Raw genomic sequence first — 25426 nt, 5'->3', positions numbered from 1 at the left:
CGGGTATTTATTATGTAAAGTTTTGATCTTGATGTTTGACGTCTGGTCTTCAACAGCCATTGTGCCCAAGACCCATGCAGGTTCCATTTCTACCTCTCACCAATTTTATGTTAGAGGGCACATGTGTCTTCCTCAAGCTTCCAACTACATCTGATGTAATTTTCTATGTTGTTGCATCAAACAGTCCACAGTAATACCAACCTGTACCTTATTTATAAAATATCCCTTGTATTGGATGACCGTAACATATAATTAGCCAGATTTGTACGCTTGAGAAAAAGAAATGATAGAAGTCCAAAGAGCAACTAAATTTATTAGCATCTGTTTGATGGTTGAAGAATTTATAAACTGCAGGAAACTGCCTGTCTGCAGTACAAAGATGATCTTAAAAGTTTTCAGCCTGATAGTGAAACAGACAATATAATTTTCAACATAATCTCCACTAATTTCAATGCATTTCATCCAGCAGTGTTCCAGAGCCATTATTAGCTCTCTGTAGTGTTCCTCCAGAAATGCTGCAAAGTAGCCATTTATAGCCGCAATGGCTTCTTAATTGGATGAACAGTGGCGACCAGTGAGGAATTTCTTAAGTTCTGAGAATAGATGGAAGTCCGAGAGAGCCAAATCTGGGGAATAGGGTTTATGTTCCAACACTTCATACTGCAAATCCCTCAATTTCCCCTTTCCCAAGACACCTTCGTGAGCAGGTGTATTGTCCTGATCGAAGATAATTTTTTTCTTCTTTAAGCAGGGTCTGTTTTCATGAATGCGTGTGTCCAGTTTTATTAGAAGTGGAAAACAGTTACTTGTGTTTTTCTTGGAACTCGCCAACTTTGTGATCTGCAGAGAGCAAACATGGGTTTCATCTTGCACAGAGATTTCTCATGTTAAGTTCTTGTTGCAACATGTGACCGACACATTTCTTTGATACCCCTAGAGCATTAGAAACTTCACACATACTCAGATCTTGCAAACTCATATCGCCTACTTTGTCAGTGATTTCCGGTGTGCTTGACTTTTTGGACATCCTTAGCATGGGTCATCTTGGATGCTTTCATGGCCACATTTAATCTTGGCGATCCATTTCTTCATGGTTGCAACTGAAGGTGAAGAGCCGCCATACACATTTAAAAGCTGCTAATGAATTTTGATCAGTGCTAAACCTTCTTTTACGAAGAATTTAATCACTGCACAGTGCTCAATTTTTGCTATTTTCAACACTAAGCACACTACAACTGTCTACAGTCATCTGCTGCCTGGAATGACTTACAATTTTATGTGGCATCTACTAACATGTGTACCAACGTAAGGGGTGGGGGGTGGGTGGGTGGGGGGGGGGGGGGGGGGGGGGGAAATCAAATGAGTAGTGCTGCGTTCTCTGGGCGAGACCGAGAACTTTTCAGATAGCCCTTGTAGTGCAAGGAGATTTATCAAATGCTGATGTCCAATAGTTTTTCTGGTTATATCTGCTTGTCATATCCCCATTGCATATGCTGTGTCTGCCGTAACACACAGTCATGCGAATCTGTAATGGAGAAGGTAGCTGCTAGGCAGAGACCATGGTACTCTCATGACCCACTGCTGAGTAGACCTATATTTGGAGTCATTGTTACAGTAGAAAGTTTTGGAAAATTGAAAAAGTCAAAAACAGATTGCAGTTGTAATTATTTTATTTGGTCAGCATGAGAGCATTACAGAGGTGTTTCATAGTCAGTGTGACCATCTACGAGAGAGGCATTACTCATAAAATGGTAGCTCATTTTTAAATTCAGAGAGCTCATGTGGAGATAAAAGTTTGGAACTGAAATTTCTGGTTCACCTGTCATACACCAGGTGTTCTGGCAAACAGTGACTGGTACTGTATTTTGTAGGCGACCTAGATGTAAAGCAGTAATATTATGAATTCTTTTTCCTTAGACATCTTCAAAAAATAATGTTATCACAGAATTAATAGTCATTCTCTGTAGACTAGTGTGTTGTCTGTTTTGCAGTATAACATACAAAACCTGGACTTACCGCAAAATTAAAATACACTGCATTTAGGATCTAACTATAGACTACTTATTTTGTTACAAGTCGAGTTGATGAATTGATTACTTTTCATCAGACATTTATTTTTATACTTGTCGTTACAGGTAAATCTTTTCTCCCGTCCAGTGTGTGTAAATTTAATGCTTATCTGTTAACAGACATTATTTGCGAGTTGACTTTCAAAGAATTGACCCTAATATATAACAAAATTATTTTACATGTCATTGTCTGTTGGATTGTTCTAATAGCATGAAAGTCTTCGTATCTACATGCATTTTTTAAAAAAAGCAACTACTGCTTACATCATTAGTATCTTAATTATGTGAAGAACAAAATAATTTTTGTTGACCTTACCTGCCAAACTCTATGTTCCAGGAACCTCTCAGGAAATGATATAACGGAAATACCATCTGGAATTTTTTCAACTCTTCAAAATTTGCAGAAACTGTAAGTAAAATCAAATGTATTGTAATTTATTATCTAATAGAAATTACTTGGTTTGCTCTATGAGTTAGACAGTATTTACATTGAGGTGACCCAAAAATCATAAAATATGGTCCTATTAATTACTTTTAATGTCAATAGCCAATACATAACTGCTTACAAATAAGTATGTTGTAGTTAAATTTGGAAGCTCAGTTTGTTTGTGTAGCAAAAAATTGTTAATCATAGTATTCTGTGATGATTTTTATGTAGATTTTTTTGACTTCTATTATTGGGTGCGGAATTGTAGGAGTCCTGGATGCCTACCCTCCATCATAAGTCAGACCTACACTGCATCCAGGAAGAAGCTACTAGGGTAGCAGAGTACATTTATAGGAGCAGGTAGCTAAGTGAAAGCAGAAGTTAATAGCAGTGAAATTTTAAATTCTGACTGGACTGCACACTGTAAAGATAGACTGGTCTCCAGTTGTATAAGTGTATTTATAGCTGTACTAATATGGCAATATCTAGTGAGATTAGTACAGCTTCCAAATATGAAATAATTTTGGTGGAGATAAGTGTTAAAGGAGGATCAAACATGGTTATTTGTTGCTTTCATAGATCATCTGTCTTAGGAATCACAATGGTGGGACATTCCAGGGACAGCTTGGAGAAGGTTACACATAAATTACCTGGTAATGAATTACAGGGAGATTTCAGCTTATCTGCTGTAGAGTTGGAGGGTGAAGTGATCAGGATGCCTGGTATGAACAGGGTCTCATGTGCTATTGTTGTGAATGTCGTAGCCAAAAATTATCTTAAGTAGTTAGACAGTGGTGGGGCTCATTATGTCTTCTGTTTATAAATAGGTTCAAATTTTACAAGTACAATTCAGTTTACAACAAAGAATTAAGGATCAGGCTGTTTTTGGCTACAGTTCTCAACAGAATGTTAAGAAATGTGGCAAGAAAATATTTCTGCTTAACAAGTGTGGTAAGAAACAAATTTCAGATTACTTGAGCAGCATTAGTCTTTCAGATTTAAAGTGTTGAAGTATAAATGAACAAATTCAGAGAGTGTTGTACAAAATGGGTACGTGCCGAGGAAAGTTATGGTGGATGAGAAAGACCCATCATGGTTCAGTAGCCACATTAGTGGACTACTCTCAAAGAAAAGAGAAATTCACTACAGATTTAAACATAGCTGAAGCCTTGTACACAAACACAATGAGGCCAAAATGAGTGCAATGGTAGCCATGCATGAAGAACTCAATGAATTTAATGTAAAATTCTGTCTGTTGATTGGAAGGAGAATCATAAGATGTTTTGGTCTGACATTATGTCAGTCAATGGTTCAAAGCCTCTATGTAGGCACTCAGTAACAATAGTGGAGGGTACCTGAGAGAAGGCTGTAATACAAAAAGTTCATTTTCTGAAATTGTTTTGCAGAGGAAAATTGTACTGTTACTGTGGTTCCTCCTTTCAGTCATATCATAACCTCTGAAATGTTAAATATCGATATAAGTGACCATGGGATAGATAATCAACTAAAATTACTGAACAGAGGAAAGTCAGCAGGATGTGGTGGGATCCCTTCACTATTCAGATAGAATATATTGAAGAAGTTGCACCTCTTCTAGCAGCAGTGTATGGCAGTTTTCTGGAATAATAAAACACACATCACTCTCAATTTACAGAACAGCCATGGGACAGACACACACAACTAGATGCCTATATCACTGACGTCAGTCTTTTGTATAATTTTGGAACATGTTTTATGGTTGTGTATTAAGGAATGTATCCAGTAGCAAGTAAACTGCTGCAGGTCACTTAGTGGGGACTGTTTCTTGCTGAACTTGGCAGTTGCTAGAAGTTATTCTCAGATTTGCAGGTCTTTGTTGCATTCAGGACCAGTAAAAAAATGTCAGTGTCAAAAAGTGAGAAATACATGTGGATCAGTGAAAGAACAAAATTGTTAGTTCTAGAAAGTGGAAATGTTCCTGCATTGTGGCTCACAAAACACAGGGATTTTAAAAACAGGGTTATAACACAGGACTTGCTAGAAAATATTGCAGTAGATTTTCAGTCAACAGGTGCCAAAGTACACGACGAAATTCACAAATTGTGGACTCACTACAGAAAAGATATTAATATAGTGCACCTTGAAAACTTAAACATATGTGGCTTCGTAGCCATTTCTTCACCCAAACATTTCTTTTTTGATTTCATCTTTTTCATCATGATTTTTCCTTGATGATAATAATAATGCAAAATACTGTCAGCTGCTCTGAATTTGAAGTATGATGCTGTAACCTTTGCTTGCCTGTCACATGACTCTCGTGGAAACACTTCTTCAAGTACTTACACCAAGTTCCTGAAATCAGTTTGCTCAAGTTAGTTGTGTAAGTAAAATTTGCCCAAGTTTTTATTCTAAAATAAATTCCTCAACAAGTCCTCGCCGAAGTTACTTCCTATTTGATGTACACCTTTATGACTTTTCTGCAGACCAAAAATGTGGATTCCACAACCAACCATTGTGTGACTTTGTCCCTGAAACCCATAAGGCAGTAGGTACCAGCATTCAAGTTGACGCCATGTTTATTGACACCCTGAACGCATTGGGTACAATTCCACTCTGTTACGTAATGGAATAAATACTAGCATATGGACTATCAGACCAGCTTTGTTACTGGATTGAATTGTTTATTGCGAATAGAACACCACGTGTCATTCTTAATGAGCAGAAATCGTCAGATATAAAAGTGTCTTTGGGCATGCCCCCAGGAAGTGTTACTTGACTATTAGTGTTTACGCTGTTTATAAATGTCCTAGTGGATAAAGTCAAAAGCTCCACAAGGCTGTTCATGGATGCTGCTGTTGGATGTAGAAAGCTCACAGTACTAGAAAATTGTAGCAAAATGTTGAAAGACCCACAGGGCATCAACATTTGGGACAGGGATTGACACCTGACCCTCAGCATAGACAAATCTAACATATTGCACACAAGTTTGATGAAACAGTTGCCGAACAATGACTGGAAGCAGTCGTGTCCGTTAAATACATGGGAGTATGTATATCGAGGAATTTTATATGAAATTAGCATGTAAAACTAAATATAGTTAAGACAGGTGCCAGACAGATTCAGTGAATCCTTAAGAAGTATAGTCCAATCATGAAGAACATGTATTGCAAAACCCTTATCCCTCCACCCTGATATTTGAGTATTGGTCCTCCATTTGGTATCCTTACCAAGTAGGGTTGTAGATGGGAATGGGGAAGATCCAAAAGAGAGGGCACTGTGTTTCATCACAAGTTCATTTAGTAAGAGCGAAAGTGTCCTGGAAACTCACACTAATGGTAGATATAGGAATGGTCAATGATCATACAATAACTTCCATTTGCTTCAATAAACCTTTCAAAGTAATAATGGAACTACGGAGTAGTGGAAGAATGAACCACGATATTGTTTAGGAGATGTAGTATGATTTACTAACAGGTGGGAAACAGATGAAGGTGCTGGGGCCAGGGTATAAGGGGGAACAGCCTTGACTGGAGAGAACAACCTCTAAAGGGAGGTGGCTACAGAATTCTAGGCAGAAATATTTGCTATCAGAGTGTGCACAGAGGAGAACCCACATAGGTGCTTCAAGGATTGTGGCATCTACATTCTTTCAGACAGCCAAGCAACTCTGAAATCTCTCTGTGTCCCTTCAGTGAGATCAGAGATTGTTCCAGAATTCCATGGAACCCTTGTGAAGCTAGATGAAAGCAACAGGTTAAACCGGAGGTGGGTCCTTGGTCACTCAGCAATTAGTGGTAATGAACAAGCTAATAGGCTGGCCAGGTCAGAAGCAATGACTTCATTTTTTGGACCAACTATCTCAATAGGCAGCATACATAATGTTTTTGTAAAACCTGAAAACAAAAATATGGTAACCAAATAATGCCAAAGTCATGTTTTAAAAGGACCTCTACAATCCTAGGCTCGAACAGGAGTCAGATGAAACTCGCGTGAGGACTAATGACAGGCCATATAAACTTTTAGAAACACTTGCACACAATAGATATAGAGAAAGAAGCCCCTAAGTATAGAGTATGTTACAAGTGGGATGAAACTGCACCACATTTAATCGTTCAGTGTGACGTGGGAAGGCTAAAAGACACCAGATTTTCAGGTCTTTCGTTCCTAAAGAAATTGTATCAAGTAAACAACTAATAAAGAGCTGCCTACTGCTATTTAAAGGTACTGTCTGTCTTTACAAGAATGATGGGAAGAGAAATGGTACAATAAACTCTGTTTCAGCACAGGCAATATCTGGCTAAGGCCACTGTTGCTCTGTCTCCCTGTGCAAATCAAATGCAAAAGTGCCTTGGAGGTACTCATCCAGCTTCAGCGCCAGACACTACAAGAAAGGTGCTGTGCATCCTGGAGATATTTACTGTGAAGGAAGTGAAGCTGCCTTTGAGACTGGTAGAATGGTTCCTTCAAAAAGATTTTTGCTCTGTCCATGATCACACAGTCTTCCATTGTTGTAGATTCCTTTTTCAAATTTCAGAATTGTTGATTAAATCTTTAATAAGATTTCCTCCAATATCAGAATTTTTGCATATTAAAATTTCCAAGTTGTGTCTTCCACAGTGAAATATGGTTGAAAACCCAAAGAGATTCTGGTTGTATGTAAAGTACATCAGTGGCAAAAATTATACCGTCACTGCGCGATAGCGATAGTAATGTTACCGACGATGGTGCCACTCAAGCAGAGTTACTAAATACAGTTTTCCACAATTCCTTCATGAAAGAAGACGAAGTAAATATTCCAGGATTCGAAACCAGAACAGCTGTTAGTATGAGTGACATAAAAGTAGATATCTTAGGTGTTGCGAATCAACTCAAGTCACTTAAGAAAGGCAAGTTTTCCGATCCAGATGGTATACCAATCAGGTTCCTTTCAGAGTATGCAGACACAATAGTGCCTTTCTTAGCAATCATATACAACCACTCACTTGATGAAAGGTCTGTTCCTAAAGACTGGAAAGTAGCACAGGTCACACCAATATTCATGAAAGGAAACAGGAGTAACCCATTGAAGTACAGACCCATATCACTGACAATTTGTAGTAAAATTTCGGAGCATATACTGTACTTGAACATTATGAATCACCTTGAAGAAAATGTCTTATTGATACATAACCAACACAGATTTAGAAAATATCGTTCTTGTGCAACACTTTATTCCCATGAAGTAATGAGTGCTGTCGACAAAGGATCTAGGATCGATTCCATATTCCTAGATTTCTAGAAGGCTTTTGATACCTTTCCTCACAAGCGACTATTAATCAAATTGTGTGCATATGGAATATCATCTCAGTTGTGTGACTGATTTCCTCTCAGAGAGGTCACAGTTCATATTGATAGACGGTAAATCATCGAGTAGAACAGAATTGATATCTGGCGTTCCACAAGGTAGTGTCATAGGCCCTCTGCTGTTCCTGATTTACGTAAATGATCTAGGTGATAATCTGAGCATAAATGATCTAGGTGATAATCTGAGCAGCCTCCTTAGATTGTCTGCAGGTGACTCTGTAATTTACCATCTAGTAAAATCATCGGACGATCAGTTCCAATTACAAAATGATCTAGAGAGCTCTACGAAGCCCTTGTTCAGTCCCGCCTTGGCTATGGGAGTCTGGTTTATGGTTCAGCTGCACCCTCAGCATTGCGTGTACTGGACCCAGTGCACGACTGCGGCATTCACCTAGGGATGGGAGCTTTTAGAACGAGTCCGGTGACCAGTGTCCTGGTGGAGGCTGGAGTCACTCCGTTGCAGATTTGACATGCACAACTGCTCGCCAGTTACATTGCATACATTCGTAGTTCTCCTGACCATCCGAATGACCGTCTCCTTTTCCCACCCGTGGCAGTTCATCTCCCGCATCGGTGGCCAAGGTCAGGACTAACGATTGTGGTTCACGTGCGATCCCTTCTGTCTGAACTGCAATTCTTCCCTTTACCACCTCCCATCCAGATCTGTCCACATACACCTCCATGGTGTACACCTAGGCTGTGGTGTCACCGCCAGACACCACACGTACTAGGTGGTAGCCTTTAGATCGGCCGCAACCCATTAGTATACATCGTACCCGCGTGTCGCCACTATCAGTAATTGCAGACCGAGCGCCACCACAAGGCAGGTCTAGTCTAGAGAAACTCCCTAGCACTCGCCCCAGTTGTACAGCCGACTTTGCTAGCAATGGTTCACTGACTACATACGTTCTCATTTGCAGAGACGACAGTTTAGCATAGCCTTCAGCTATGTCATTTGCTACGACCTAGCAAGGCGCCATATTCAGTTACTATAATCTGAACGGATAATATTGTGAATCATGTACCGTCAAGAGCGACATTCATCATTAATGGATTAAAGTTAAGTTTCAAACTAATTACGTCCGCTTTCTGAATTCTGTTCCTTGTCATGTTCCAGACCTCAAGTCAGTATAGTCCTTCCCTCCTCATGCCATCCTGCGTGAGCTGAAACGCGTGCATTTCGGCCTCCTCTAGTAACACTGTGTTGGCTCTTCTGCCAACACAACATAGGCCACAGATTCGTCTGGACCGTTTGCATGACCCTAGAGACTCAGTTACTCGTGCCGCTCTCCGCTGCCAGTTCCTCTTGATTCTTGACGTGTTCCGGGGCCCTGAAGTAGTTTACACCAATGGCTCGATGGCTGATGGTCATGTTGGCTTCGCCTGCGTCCCCAGAGGCCATTTTGAACATCATTCCTTGCCCGATGGCTGCAGTGTATTCACTGCAGAGCTGGTGGCCATCTCTCATGTACTTCAGTATATCTGTTCATGTCCCGGGCAATTGTTTCTTCTGTGTACTGACTCCTTGGGCAGCCTACAAGCTGTCGACCAGTGCTACCCTCGTCATCCTTTGGTAGCGACCATCCAGGAGTCCATCTATGCCCTGGAATGGCCCAGTCATTCAGTGGTGTCTGTCTGGGCCCCAGGTCACGTTGGAATCCCAGGCAGTGAACTTACCGACGGGCTGGCCAAACAGGCTACGCGAAACCGTTCCTGGAGATCGGGATCTCTGAACCCTGACCTGCATTCTGACTTATGCCACAGGGTTTTTTGGCTTTGGGAGACGGAATGGCATAACAGTATGCGCAACGAACTGTGTGTCATTAAGGAGACTACAAATGCGTGGAAGTCTTCAATGCCGGCCTCTCGCAGGGAATCAGTTGTTCTCTACCAGCTCCCCATTGGCCACACTTGGGCAACCCACAGTTACCGCCTGCACCGTGAAGACCTGCCTCAGTGTTGGTGCGGCACCTGGCTGACAGTGGCCCATCTTCTGGTGCACTTTCCCACTTTGACTGCCCAGCGACAGAATCTTGGGTTACCGGACTCGTTGCCACTAATTTTATCTGACAACACCTCATTGGCTGATTCAGTTTTATGTTTTATTCGTGAGGGCGGGTTTTATCATTTGATCTAAGTTTTAGTGCATGTCCTTTGTTGCTCTGTGTCCTCCATCCTAGTGCTTGTATGGTAGAGGTTTTAATGTGTTACAGAGTGGCTGGCATCTCCTTTTTATTCTTATGGTCATACAGCCATCGTCATCTGCTTTGTTATTTTACTCTCTTCGTCCCGTTTCTTGCATTTCTGTGATTTTCTTGTCCCCCTTTTGTCCATTTACACATTTGTTGCCTTTCATCGTTCTTGTGATTTTTCCTTTCATTCCGTTTTGTGTTGTCAGTCTCGTTTGCTTTATTCTCACATTTGTGGCATTGTTTTATTCCCAATAAGGGACTGATGACCTTGTATTTTGGTCCCTTCCCCCCTCTTTTAATCCAATCAGCCAACCAACCAACTAAACAAAATATGACAGTTGAAGCGAGGAGGACATAAAAAGTGAACTGGCACAGGCAGACAGGGCATTCCCAGCCAAAACAAGTTGACGAGTATTGAAAATTGGCCTCAGTTTGAGAAAGAAATTTTGAGAATGTATGTTTGGAGTACAGTATTATATGGAATGTATCATAACAGTAGGAAAAACAGAAAAGAAGGGAACTGAAGTGTAGCAGATGTGGTGCTGTAGAAAGATATTGGAAATTATGTCGAGTAGTAATAAGTCTGCAGAATCAGTGAGGAAAGAAGTAAATAGGGAACACTGACATTAAGAAGGGAGAGGGTGATAGGACATGTGTTACGACATCAGAGAATAACTTCTGTGTTTTAGAGGGAGCTGTACAGGATAAAAACTATCAGGGAAGACATACATTGAAATAGATCCAATAAAAGTTAAAGATGTTGTTAGCGACTGCTGTTCTGAGGTGAAGAGATTGGCACAACAGAGGAGGTCGGTGGTGAGTTATATGAACCCAGTCAGAAAACTGATGACCCCCTCCCACTCCACTCTACTCCACTCTTCTCCATACATACACGAAACAAATAAAAATGATTAGTACAGTCCAGTATGTGTCCCTGACCCAGATATCTGTTTTAATCATGTGACTGTCATATTCTGTAGTTGGTGAGTTACAAACTCTCTTTACATCCTCAACATGATCACAAAATTTACACCTATTATTCATTAAGTATTCTGTTGCATTTTCTTTCATTACAGCTCCCGAGGGATGGGACATGGCCTTTAAAAGCATCTAATTACTATGTTGGGTCAACATTTGAGGTCTGCCATCACTTAGATAGTGTCATTTTCAGAATCTGTAATAATCTTACTAGACATTATTGAATTTCTCTATCCTTGGTGTATATATTGCCACGTGCTGTGCTTAATTTGCTACAGTGTAGCAGCTAAAGTCACTTCTGGTGAAGGGTGGATCACCATTTTGGTTCTCACTTCCTGCCATTATACAGCGTGGTCCAAAAGTCCGGAAACACTCTCAAAAAATTCAAATGGAGTAGCAAACAAGGAAACAGAGTCCCTACACACGAGGAACGGGAAGGGGGAAACTTTTTAGGCTATGCCACCAACATGGCGGCCATCTTGAAAGCCGCCATTTTGGATTCAACTCCAAAATTTCAAATGGGAATGTGGTCATGTGACACATCAAACAGATAAAGAATTTCACCAGAAAAACAATGCCGTTGTTATTTTAAACATAGCATTATTCATTCTCGGGCAAGAGCCAGTTACATGTGGCAGCGGTGGGATGCTCGGCAGCATGTGTGTTATGTGCTGAAGAGACATTACACCGATGTTACACAGTCCTGAGAGACCACCAACAGTCATAGAAATGGCTTGATATGTTGTCCATTATGTTGGATTGTTAAAGCTATCCCTCGAACCCAGTCCTGATGAACTTTGACCAACACATCTGGCTGAATTTGACCACACGCATCAACAATGTGCTGCTTTAGATGATGCAAATCCCATATTTTCACAAAATAAACCAATGCTTTGACACGACCCCAAAGATAAAAATCCAAAGGAGTCAAATCTGGTGGATAAGGTGGCCACTCCACAGCACCCCTACGACCAATCCACTTTTGAGGGAACTGCACATCCAGGTATGCTCGCACATTGTGCCCATAATGTGGTGGGGCTCCATCATGCTGGAAGAATTCCAGAAACATTCCGTCCTTCGTTAACAATGGCGGAAACACTTCTTCATCCAATAACCTCAGATAACCATTGGCTCTTAACGTACCATCAATAAAAAAAAGGTCTAACGACTTTGGTACCCCACACACCACACCAGACCATCACTTTTTGTGAGTCGATCGTTTTGGAAGCATCAATCCAGTGCGGATTTGTGTCGGACCAGTATCTGTGAGTCTGCTGTTCATTTCACCATTGATAAAGAAATTGGCTTCATCACTGAACAGCACCTGATAGGGGAAACGTGGGTCACCCATTCTGCAAATTGTATCCGATGGTCTGGGTCATCCTTGTTCAGGCGTGGGAGCAGCTGAATTTTGTACAGGTGCCATTTGTGCTGCGATAAAATTCACAGTGTGGAGGTACAGCTAACCCGACATTCTTGTGACAGGCGACAAGTACTCTGTTGCAGATTCTTGCTAAATGATGCCAACATGCTCACTATTGTTGCTTCATCGGTGGCAGATTTTGGTCTTCCAGCCTTAGGTTTATCTGCGACAGAACGTGTTGCTCGGAGTTTGGCCAAAAGCTTTCCAAGTGCGTTGTGAGTGATGGGCTGTCTGGTTGGGTGACGACTGTTGAAATCCTCAGCATTGACCCGTGTGCTTCTTTTTCCTGATATCAAGATGATTTCAATTTATTCTTCATGTGTTAAGCACATTTTGTAACCTGTGAATAAGGATACAGTGACTAAAACGTTAGCACGAGTCAATGATACCTAACAGTTAAACACATGTAACATATCAGGCTTGGGATAGTCACTTTGCACCATTTCAGACTCCATTTTATGACTTCTCAGTACGTAATACCCACGCTGCTGAGCATCCCACAGCTGCCGCAAATAATTGGCTATAACCCGAGAATGAATAAAGCTATGTTTAAAATAACGGCATTGCTTTTCTGGTGAAATTCTCTATCTGTTTGATATGTCACATGACCACAACCCCATTTGAAAGTTTGGAGTTGAATCCAAGATGGCGGCTTTCAAGATGGCCTCCATGTTGGTGGCATAGCCTATAAAGTTTCCCCTTCGCATTCCTCGTGTGTAGGAACTCTGTTTCCTTGTTTGCTACTCCATTTTATCAGGATGTTTCCGGACTTTTGGACCACCCTGTATTATCATTCAAGATTGCTTTTCTGGTGAAATTCTCTATCTGTTTGATATGTCACATGACCACAACCCCATTTGAAAGTTTGGAGTTGAATCCAAGATGGCGGCTTTCAAGATGGCCTCCATGTTGGTGGCATAGCCTATAAAGTTTCCCCCTTCGCATTCCTCGTGTGTAGGAACTCTGTTTCCTTGTTTGCTACTCCATTTTATCAGGATGTTTCCGGACTTTTGGACCACCCTGTATTATCATTCAAGATTTATTATTTCTGAATGGTTTAGTGACTTACCGATTAATGTCATATAAGAGTAACAAAAATTCTTGGATGGAACAACACGTAAAAAAAGTGAAAGGCAACCACTCACCTGTAGGGGACTCATGTATGATGCATAAACACATGTAACAGAAGACAGTGTTCACAAGCTTTTGGGCACTGGTTCTTCTTCTGGTACAGACATCAAGATACACATTACCACATCCACAGCGACACAGATTATTGATTATTATGTTCTGAGATCAGTTGCCTAGCTGATGGGTGCAGGGAGGATGCACACAAGATGGGGTTAGGGTGTAGTGCATGGCAGAAGTGGGAAAGACAGCTGACTCAGCAGTAGCACAACATGAAAGGAGTGACAATGGCTAGGTCATATAAGAGAGGGAGGAGTGGAGGAATGGGGCCAAAAGAGGGATGTGGAGACAGAGAGGTAAACAGGGTGGGGAGATAGGCAGAAAGGGGGAGGAAGAAAAAGAGAGTGCCCACAAGGGTGGTTGAGAAGGGGGGGGGGGGTTGGTAGTGAAGAATGTTGGGAGAAGGTAGTATACAATCTGGACAGGGAAGGAGTGGCGTGGACAGAGAGAGAAGAAAAAAAGGAAAATTTAATTTGGGACATTGGGACAAAGATTAGCAGGGGGCACTGTGAGAATGCAGGATATCCTGGAGAGACAATTCCCATCTTTGTAGGTCAGAGAAACTTGTGCTTGAAGGGAGTATCCAAGTGTCATGTGTAGTGAAACAGCTGTTCGTCATGCTTTAGGTGCACAGCATGTTCGGCAACGGTTGTACAAGTTTGTGGTTGGCCACAGGTTGGCAGTGATTGTTCATGTGAACAGAAAGTTGGTTTGGAACTTCCTGGCAGATTAAAACTGTGTGCCAGACCGAGACTCAAACTTGGGAGCTTTGCTTTTCTCGGGCAAGTGCTGTACCATCTGAGCTACCCAAGCACGACTCGCGCCCTGTCCTCACAGCTTTAATTCCAACAGTACCTCATCTCCTGCCTTCCAAACTTCACCGAAGCTCTCCTGCAGACCTCGCAGAACTAGTACTCCTGGAAGAAAGGATATGCAGAGACATGGCTTATCTACAGCTTGGGGGATGTTTCCACTGCTGTGGGTAATGAGGGTGGGTAAGATATCCCTCATTTCAGGACTTGACAAAGATATTTGAAAGAGTCGTGAAGGATGTTGTTGAGCGTTTTATGGTTGGGGTGATACTGGGTGATGACAGGAGGGCTGGTCAGTGGCTGGTTAGCAGGTTTAGTAATGTCAGAGGAGGAGATGGCATGGATTAGCTGTTTGTGGATGATTTGGATAGGACACTGGTTGCCAATAAAGGCTCTGGTAAGGTTATTGGTATATTTTGACAATTCCTGCTTTCCACTGCAGATGCAACATCCATGGCTTGTGTGGCTTTATGGAAGAGACCTCTTGACATGGAATGGATGACAGCTGTCAGAGTGGAAGTACTGTCAGTGGTTAGTGCACTTGATGTGAACAGATTCATTTATGGAACCATCTGAGAGATGGGGTTTGACATCTAGGAAGATGGTTTATTATGTTCAGAAAGACCAAGTGAAGTGTGTTTGGGACTAGGTGTTGAGATTGTGCAAGAAAGAGCAAAGATTTTTCTCGTCATGAGACCAATCATGAAAATGTCATTAGTGATTCTGAACCAAACAAGGGATTTTAGGTGTTGATGGATAGAAAGACTCCTTCATATGACCCATAAATCAGTTGGCATAAGATGGTGCCATGTCAGTACCCATAGCACTATCATGGATTTGTTTATAGATTTGGCCTGCAACAGTGAAATAATTGTAGGTCAGAATGTGGTGGCCAAGAGGATTAAGAAAGAAGTGATGAGTTTGGTATCAGGATGATGCTGAGAAAGATAGTGTTCCAGGGCCGCAAGGCCATGGACATGGGATATGTTGGTGTACAAAGACGTCACATCCACAGTAGCCAACAAGGAGTCTTGCGGTAGCAGGTCAGTAACTGTGGAAAAGTGATGAAGGAGTGAGCAGTATCTTGGATGTAGCGTGGGCGAGAGGGGGGGGGGGGGGGTTATGAACAATAGTTTTTAGGTCTTGGCCAACAAAGACAGAGTTTCATTATGTGTGAGCACTAGGACAACCAGTGGAGATACCTGTTGGGTTGGGGTTGTTGGATTTCGTGAAGTAGGAAAAATATGGGAGGGGGGATTACTGATGTGAAGAGAGAGAGAGAGAGAGAGAGAGAGAGATTCAGGTGTCAGGCTTTGGTATGGGCCAGAGGCCCTGATGAGCTGCTTGAGATCATGTTGAATTTCTGGAATAGGATTACGGTGACATAGTCACTACTATTCATGACCACAGTGGCCTTTGTCTATGTGAAGGATGAGAGGTCTGGATTGTTTCTCACGTTACGGATAGCAGTGTAGTCCATAGGAGCGTTGTTGGGTGCCTAGGGAGGGATTTAGAAAAGGTGAGGCCAGGTTAAAAGCGAGGAATTCTTGAAAAATTACAAGGGGATGATTGGGTGGAAGGGGAGAAGGATCACAGTTGGAGGGAAGCTGGAACTGTTTTAAACAAGATTCGATATAGGGTTTCTGTTGACTGTTGTTAGTGGGTTGTGTGGTGAAGAAATGTTTCCAGTACAGAGAATGAGCAAAGGAAAGTATGTCAGTTGCAAGTCCACCATGTTTGAACTTAGGCTGTAGGTTAAAGGTGAGGCCTTTATTACTCATTCATGAAGTATTGAAATTTTCTACAACATTCTATTTATGTATAAGTAGACTGTTCAAGAGCAATTTCAGCTCTGTGTGCATTTTGAGTGTGCTCACTGAATTGGCTTTCAGTGTGAAGTGTTAGTTCTCATAGATTTTACTGAAGTCATTTACGGTTTCAGCGAGCTTTCTGTTTGTTATTGCTGATCTAAGTGAGATTAAATCTGGGAGCCAAACACCAGTTCACTAATGTTGTATAAACATTTTCTGATTCTACCATGGAAGGACAAATAATCGCCCCCCCCCCCCCCCTCCCATTTTTCATGTGACTGATACTTTTCCTCTCTGAATAAGGTGCGTAGTTCATCATTGAAACTATACAGGAATTTCTTTAACTTAAATAAACCCCATGTACATGTCACACATACTCTGTTACCCAAGTAGCTGCTTACTGTGTGCAGTGCATGCTGGACCTAGTGCAAGATTTTTTTTTTTGGGGGGGGGGGGGGGGGGGGGGGAGGGGATCAGTTCTCTAGCCAGTTACAGAGGTCAAGTAATCCACATCGGAGATCCTTTCAGAATTATGTGAATCTCTGATTTAACCCCTCCATTTCGCTACAAACCAGTAGACTGCAATCAATTCTGGCCACAGAGGTGCAAATCAAGAGCTGTGCCTTCAGCCCAGCCATCTAAAGTAGTTGTAGATTGCCTTAGATGGCAGGTGTCAATTGTTCCAACATAGCTAGAGTTGACAGCTAGTTGCACAGCCAGATGAGAACATCTGGTAATCATACCTAGGGGACCCTGGCCACTCTTCACAACCTGCCAGATATTTTTTGAGAAGTTCCATTATCTGCTTAATATTGGAGCTCCCAGTGACAAGCACACCCACCCTCTTTGTTTACATAGACTTGCAAGAAGATGAGTCCAAGACACCTATAACAATGAGACATCTCATCTTGCCTCAGATGCACTCTCAGCAATTGGCACTGTCTCACAATAGTTAAGGCATAAGTGACAGCTGTGGAGCCAATACCCACATTTGCTGTCAACGCGAAGATTCACAACCAACAGCTGACCATTGTTCACCTGCCCATTATTCAAATGTCATATCAAATATAATGGAATAGCCAGTGACATAGGCTTTACGAGAGATTCCAGAGACACATCAGGCTTTGTGATAGGTTCCAGAGGCAGAATTGGTGCCAAGCATATGCCAAAGGTATCCAAATGTCATTGGTACCTATGCCAGTAGCCTAAAGCCTGTTGATCCTTGTAATGCAGCTTGTAGCAGTTTCTAGATAGTGACAAAGTCCCTTTGCATTTGCACATCACAGCACAGTCCTTATCCATCCCACACCACACGTAACTATGCAGTAACATAAAAGAATGTACTAATCCAAACAATGGGATACTAACTAGTTACTGCAGGTAGACAGCTATGACAAGAGGTCAATCTATGCAATTTTGTTACTATAGATGGTGTGATTCTACACTAGCAAACTAATTAACTACAAAGAATGAAAAATGAATATAAAGAGAAGTGTTAGTATCTGAAAAGTATTAAACTTAAAGGGGGGAGGGGGGTTGGTGCAAACTGCTGGAGAGAGAGAGAGAGAGAGAGAGAGAGAGAGAGAGAGATTGCGTGCAAGTGCTTTTGTCACTGTGGTAAGTAGAATAATTCAATGTTCCATTTGACTGAGGTCACATCAGACCTTTATTAGCTATTGACATGAATCAGAGTGAAGGGTGTAGAGTACATGCCGTATTAGTTTCTCCAAAGATTTTTGCTTTGTGTATATTAAATTTTGCATTTCTGTCATTAACTCCATATCTTTGGCCTTGAATAGCTTCTGTATTTGTGCAGTTGTGCTTGTATTGTTGCTGAACAATTTGATAGTATTTTCAGGATTGTTTCATATTGATCTAAGAGGATTTACAACATTTTCCAAATGTGGAACAGGTTTTTAATTAATCTTAGATATCTTAATATTCTTTACAGAATGTATTTTAGTCAGTACCTCTGACATCATCAAGCCTTCAATATTTATATCACAAATTATGATGATTATTATCAGTGATGTCCTATAAATACCTATTCAAAGTGAAAAGTCAAAAAAAGGGGGGAGGGCAATAAGTGTCTCATTTCATGTTGCATTTATTGAAATGCCACCCAATCAAAAAGCACACATACACGATGTGATTAAAAGTATCCAGACACCCCCAAAAACATATGTTTTTCATATTAGGTGCCTTGTGTTATCAGCTACTGCCAGGTACTCCATATCAGCGACCTCAGTAGTCATTAGACATCATGAGAGAGCAGAATGCAGAATGGGGTGCTCCAGAAAACTCATGGACTTTGAATGTGGTCAGGTGATTTGGTTCACTTGTGTCATACATCTGTACACGAGAGTTTCACACTCCTAAACATCCCTAGGTCCATTGTTTCCATTGTGATAGTGAAGTGGAAATGTGAAGGGACACATACAGCACAAAAGCGTACAGGCCAACCTCGTCTGTTAACTGCTAGAGACTGCCGACAGTCGAAAAGGGTCGTAATGAATAATAGGCAGACATCTATCCAGACCATCACACAGGAATTCGATACTGCATCAGGATCCACTGCAAGTGCTATGACAGTTAGGCATAAGGTGAGAAAACTTGGATTCATGGTTGAGCAGCTGCTCATTAGCCACACATCATGCCGGTAAATGCCAGACGACACCTTGCTTGGTGTAAGGAGCATAAACATTGGATGATTGAACAGTGGAAAATCATTGCGTGGAGTTATGAATCATGATGCACAGTGTGGCGATCCGATAGCATGGTGTGGGTATGGCAAATGCCCGGTGAACGTCATCTGCCAGCGTGTGTAGTGCCAAGAGTAAAATTCGGAGGCAGTGGTGTTATGGTGTGGTCATGCTTTTCATGGAGGGGGTTTGCACCCCTTGTTGTTTTGCATGGCACTATCACAGCACAGGCCTACATTGATGTTTTAAGCACCTTCTTGCTTCCCACTGTTGAAGAGGGATTCAGGGATGGCGATTGCATCTTTGAACACGATCGAGCACCTGTTCATAATGCATGGCCTGTGGTGGAGTGGTTACACAACAATAAAAGCCCTGTAATCGACTGGCCTGCAGAGACTCCTGACCTGAATCCTATAGAAGAGCTGTGGGATATCTTGGAACACTGACTTCGTACCAAGCCTCACCTACCAACATCAATACCTCTCCTCAGTGTAGCACTCCTTGAAGAAAGGGGTGCCATTCACCAAGAAACCTTCCAGCACCTGATCGAATGTATGCCTGGAGAGTGGAAGCTGTCATCAAGCCTAGGGGTGGGCCAGCACCATATTAAATTCCAGCATTACCGATGGAGGGCGCCATGAACTTGGAACTTCATTTTTGCAACATAGTGTCTGTCTGTAAACAACACCTTAGTCCGTATATACTCAAGAGCAACTGAATTATAATACCCTAACTAGTAGGGAGCAAATTATCTTTTGTATTGATGCCACTGTTTACACATTGTAGCCTAGTCTCCACATTACACCGAGACATTAGGGAGCTATTCTCATATACGACTTTCACTAACTGTGCATAGCTTGGTTAGATTGATCAGAACTGAGTTCAGTGTGTGCATATCATACTCGATGATGTCCCTGGTGTGCTCAAAGGGACTGAAACCATGTGACCAGCACTCTATATGTCTGTAAAATGGTCCATTCCGGGGCATTTCAGAAGTGGTTTGGTGGTGATACAGGCCACATGTTTAGTGCTGTAGGCGAACAAGGAGATACACTTAATATTATAGTATGTTCGTATCAAGTTCGCCAGTGAGTGATGATGGAAGGTGTATCAGAGAGTCATTTCATCCAGTGTAAAAATCGCTAGTATGATAACACAGCGATTAACTGCCTGAATGGTGCCCTACTGGCAAACACATGCTTCATATCATGTGTTTCTTAATGTATCATACCCCATATATAAACAGTAGTGCCATCAGCATATCAACACATAAATGACTCATCAGTGTAGCTGCCCCTTTTATTACACTTCAAGCATCCAATGGTGATTTTCCTATGCACATGCTAATCTCTGTGACCCACGAGTGCAGTGAGGAGGGATGCCTTTTGTACCACACACCAAGCTGGTGGCTCTATCACCCTGCCTCCCTCCATTGGAAACGAATGGATGAGGCTCGGGTGCTACCTGTCTCTTCTAAAAGTCGTGAGTGCTACAATGTCGCCTTTACTATGACGGAGCTAGATCATGCCCTCACTTCATCCCAGTCCTCTGCCCCAGGGCCAGACAGTGTTCACATTCAGATATTGCAGAACCGTTCTCTTTCAGACAACCACTTTCTCCTTCATATGTACAATCACATCTGGGCAGAGGGCACGTTTCCAAGATGCTGGCGTGAAGCCACTGTCATACCCATACCTAAGACCGGTAAGGACAAACATCTTCCTTGTAGTTACTGTCCCATTTCTCTCAGCAGCTGTGTGTGTAAGGTGACGGAATGTGTGACTCATGCCTGGCTGGTATTGTAGCTCAAGTCTTGCAATTTACTAACCACCACACATGTGGATTTTTAGCATATCTTTCTGCAGTTGACCATCTTGTCACCTTGACAACCCATGTCATGAATGGTTTTCTGTGGAAATACCAGACTGTGGCCATGTTTTTTGATTTGGAGTAAGCCTACAACATCTGCTGGAGGACTGGTATCCTCCATACTCTGTATACATGAGGCTTCCAAGGTCACGTGTCCCATTTCCTTTAGGAATTTTTAAAAGCCCAAGTCTTTTAGGTACTTGTGGGTTCTGCCTTGCCGGACACCGTTAACCAGGAAAGTAGCATGCCTCAGGGTTCCGTCCTGACCATCATCCTCTTTGCTGTCGCCACTAACCCTCTTATGGCCCGTCTCCCATCGGGCATCTTCAGCTCCCTTTTTGTTGGCAATTTTGCCCTCTATTGCAGTTCTCCACTGACCTCTCTCATTGAGCGGCATCTTCAGCATTGTCTCGATTGTCTTTACTTGTGGAGCAGTGACATTGTTTTTCACCTTTCCACTGACAAAACCGTTTGTATGTATTTCTGGCAGCGCAATCAGTTTCTTCCACTGTCTTTATGTATTGGGCCCATTGCTCTACCGTTCATTGAAACTATGAAATTCCTGAGGCTCATGCTCAATAGGAAACTTCTTTGGTCCTTCCACATGTGCCACCTGGCCGCCTGCTGTACCCCATCCCTTAGTGTCCTATGTGTCCTCAGCAGTACTTCCTAGGGAGCAGATTGGACCACATTCCCCCTTTTGTAACAGTCACTTGTCCGTTCGAAACTAGACTTTGGTTACTTCGTTTATACAGGGTGTTACAAAAAGGTACAGCCAAACTTTCAGGAAACATTCCTCAAACACAAAGAAAGAAAATATGTTATGTGGACATGTGTCTGGAAACGCTTACTTTCCATGTTAGAGCTCATTTTATTACTTCTCTTCAAATCACATTAATCATGGAATGGAAACACTTAGCAACAGAATGTACCAGCATGACTTCAAACACATTGTTACAGGAAATGTTCAAAATGTACTCCATTAGCGAGGATACATGCATCCACCCTCTGTCGCATGGACTCCCTAATGCTCTGATGCAGCCCAGGAGAATGGCGTATTGTATCACAGCCATCCACAATACGAGCATGAAGAGTCTCTACATTTGGTACCGGGGTTGCATAGACAGGAGCTTTCAAATGCCCCCATATATGAAAGTCAAGAGGGTTGAGGTCAGGAGAGCGTGGAGGCCATGGAATTGGTCCGCCTCTACCAATCCATCGGTCACCGAATCTGTTGTTGAGAAGCGTACAAACACTTTGACTGAAATGTGCAGGAGCTCTATCGTACATGAACCACATGTTGTGTCGTACTTGTGAAGGCACATGTTCTAGCAGCACAGGTAGAGTATCCCCTATGAAATCATGATAACGTGCTCCATTGAGCGTAAGTGGAAGAACATGGGGCCCAATCAAGATATCCCCAACAATTCCTGCCCAAATGTTCAGAGAAGATCTGTGTTGATAACGTGATTACACCATTGCGTACGGATTCTCGTCAGCCCACATATGTTGATTGTGAAAATTTACAATTTGATCATCAGAATCGAGGAAGTACAGTACATGCTGACGAAACTAAAATGAGCTCTAACATGGAAATTAAGCGTTTTCGGACACATGTCCACATAACATCTTTTCTTTATTTGTGTGTGAGGAATGTTTCCTGAAAGTTTGGCCGTACATTTTTGTAACACCCTGTATATCTGCACGTCCGTCCATCATATGCCACCTCAATATAACCACCAGTGTGGCATCTGTTTGATCACAGGTGCCTTTTACACAAACCCAGTTGAGAGACTGTATGCAGAAGCTGCCGAACTACTGCTGTCATACTGCCATGATTTTCTCCTCAACAGCAGATACACATGCCATTTGTCTGCCATGCCTGGCCACCCATCTTATGCCTCCTTCTTCAGTGACTCCTTTGGTGGAGCGTATGGGGCGGGTCCCCCTTTCTGTTACTTCCTGGAGTTCACTTTCGGCTGTTGCTCCGATGGCTTAACTTCACACTGCCTGGCATTTTCCCAATGGGTGTGAACCCTTCACCACCTTGGCTTCGTGTGCCAGCCTTTGTTCACCTTGGACTTCAATCGCTTCCTAAGGACACTACTGCAGACGGGTCCAGGAAAGCTTTCACTTGCTCATTCTTGCTGGAGCCACTGTGATGTTTGTGTGGGTCCCTGGTCACACTGGTCTGATGGGCAGTGAGGCCGCTGACTTTGCTGCCAAGGCTGCAGTCTTTGAGCCTTGGCCCTCTAGTTCTTCCATTCCGTCAGATAATCTCTGTGTTGCCCTCTGTCAGCAGGTGGTGTCACTTTGGTGTCACCACTGGTCTTCTCTTCATGGAAACCAGCTCTGGGTAATCAAACCTCTCCCAGCATATTGCTCAACCTCCTCTCGGCCCTCTCACCATGAAGCGATCATTTTGGCTAGTTTGCATATTGGGCGCTGTCTTTTTAGCCATCGCCATTTGTTAGGTGATGATCCCCCACCAATTTGTGCTCATTGTCCTCAACCATTGACAGTTCACCAATTCCTGATGAAACGCCGATTTTGAATCACTTACATTCTCATTTCAGTTTGCTGTCTAAGCTATTGGCCATTTTAGTGAATGACATGTTGGGCTGTCAACCACGTTTCCTTTTTATTCCCCCCCTTCCCCTCCCCCTCCCCCCTCCCCCTCCCCATCTCCCTTCCCCTCCCCCTCACCCTCCCCCTCACCCTCCCCCTCCCCCTCCCCCTCCCCCTCTCCCTCTCCCTCTCTCAAAACCCACATCATTTTGTCTTTCCCTCTCCTTCTCTCTTTCCTGACGAAGCAACCGTTGGTTGCGAAAGCTTGAATTTTGTGTGTATGTTTGTGTTTGTTTGTGTGTCTATTGACATGCCAGTGCTTTCGTTTGGTAAGTCACATCATCTTTGTTTTTAGATATATTTTTCCCACATGGAATGTTTCCCCCTCCCTCCCTCTAAAAACATTTTTATTGGGTTCAGGAACTTATTAAAATCTATAGCAATTAGATATGCTGATCCAACAATTACTTAGGCATATGAGGAAAGTTTGATGACTGAATGTGCTTCTTCTTTCATTCATTAATATTATCTTTCAGAAGGGTAGTCGTGGAAAGATGGGGAAGGGAAGTGTTGGGAGTAAGGAAAAAAAAATCTCAACTGGTGAAATAACTTTTGAACCACAGTATACCTTCATCCACTTACTCAGATGGAATGAGGTAATTTGAACTTCGTAGAGAATATGGTTTTTTAATCCACAGTTTCCTCCTCCATTGAGAGAACTTATAAGTATGTGATGTCTGTGGCTCTATCTAAGCAATGAGCTACAGTTTGATGGTGTGGTTTATATGTTAGCCAATAGCTATCTACTGGCATCTTTGGAAACTTGCTCTCTGAAACTTCATGGCCAGTCTGAGGCTTGAACCTTGAACATGACCTTTTGCAGGCAATACTTTTACTGACTGAGCTATCAAGGTGCGAATCACAATCCATCCTCACACCTTTATTTTTGCCATTATGTCTCTCCTACTTTCCAAATATCGTTCTGTAAACATGGTCTGTATTTTAGGCTTTAACACTTCTAAAATTCTATCAGGACACCGATTCCATCCTTAAACTTTTAGGAAGTGAAATGTAATGTTTTTTGGAATGGTTGCAACTACCAACACATTATAGTTTGTACACTTTAGTTATATTTATTTTCTATCTTTTCGTTCATAGAACTGTAGTGTTTCTTGATGATCTTATCTCTTTCTTTTCAAAGTTTTATGTTTGTTATTACATCATTCTTATAATTGAACAGATTTAATTAATTTGGAAGGGTTAATGAACAGGATGTCGGCACCTAGAAGACTACGGTTTCAAATTTTTTACCCCATTTCACCGTACCACATTCCTGTTTTGTAAGCTTCCATCTATTCTATACATTGTTCTAGCTTTTAAACGTAGCAAATCTGTGCCACTACTCTTTTAGCCTCTCACTCCTGATCAGAAACTCCGAAGGCTTTCGCTCTTACTTCTGTTGTTAAAAAGGAGCTCACTCATATACATTACTCTCATTTGTGTTTCATACTTGAGGAAAGAACTTCAAGCACCAGAATCCTGCATCTTTGCTATGGATCTTCTGCTATCTTTTAGTAAAAACAGAAGATTTTTATTCCACCAAGGTCTTTACATTACCGTATTTAGTATTTGAGACCATAAATTTAGATAGTCTAATATGCTTTTATAGAACATTTATTAAAAAATCCATTAATTTTTAGTTAGTTTAAAATTTTTACACAGTACTGTAATTTTTATATATCTTTTTTAGGGCTGCATTTCTCCAGAAGAAGATTTATTTATTTTTTCTTAATAGGCTATACACATTTAATGCATTGTTTTTGTTTCAGGGATCTGAGCCGCAACTTCATTTTTAAAGTGGAAACTGGAGCATTCATGAATTTAACTAACTTGAAACGTTTGTAAGTATTTAATAGTTTTTTATTGCACTAAGATAGTACCAAAGCTTATATATAGCTCTACTTGAGTATCTTGCAGTTTATTCCTAGCAAAGGAAAGCAGCAAGATAATATGAACATTTTCAGTACTTGTTTTCTGTCTTATTTGTAATTAAGTGGCAATTTCA

General features: G+C 41.9%; 1 protein-coding gene across 1 annotated transcript in view; it reads left to right on the top strand.

Annotated features, from left to right (window-relative positions):
* Window positions 1–25426, top strand: part of LOC126365995 (adhesion G protein-coupled receptor A3) — a 172360-nt gene that overhangs the window by 9702 nt on the left and 137232 nt on the right. Inside the window, exons 2-3 of the mRNA XM_050008817.1 lie at window positions 2407–2478; window positions 25191–25262. Of these exons, the coding sequence (XP_049864774.1) occupies window positions 2407–2478; window positions 25191–25262 (144 nt within the window). The remainder of the gene's footprint in view (window positions 1–2406; window positions 2479–25190; window positions 25263–25426) is intronic.

The sequence above is a fragment of the Schistocerca gregaria genome, chromosome 4 (genome assembly GCF_023897955.1).
Source record: "Schistocerca gregaria isolate iqSchGreg1 chromosome 4, iqSchGreg1.2, whole genome shotgun sequence".
NCBI lineage: Eukaryota > Metazoa > Arthropoda > Insecta > Orthoptera > Acrididae > Schistocerca > Schistocerca gregaria.
The sequence above is the reverse complement of the archived record's forward strand: the minus strand, read 5'-3'. Positions and strand labels throughout refer to the sequence as shown.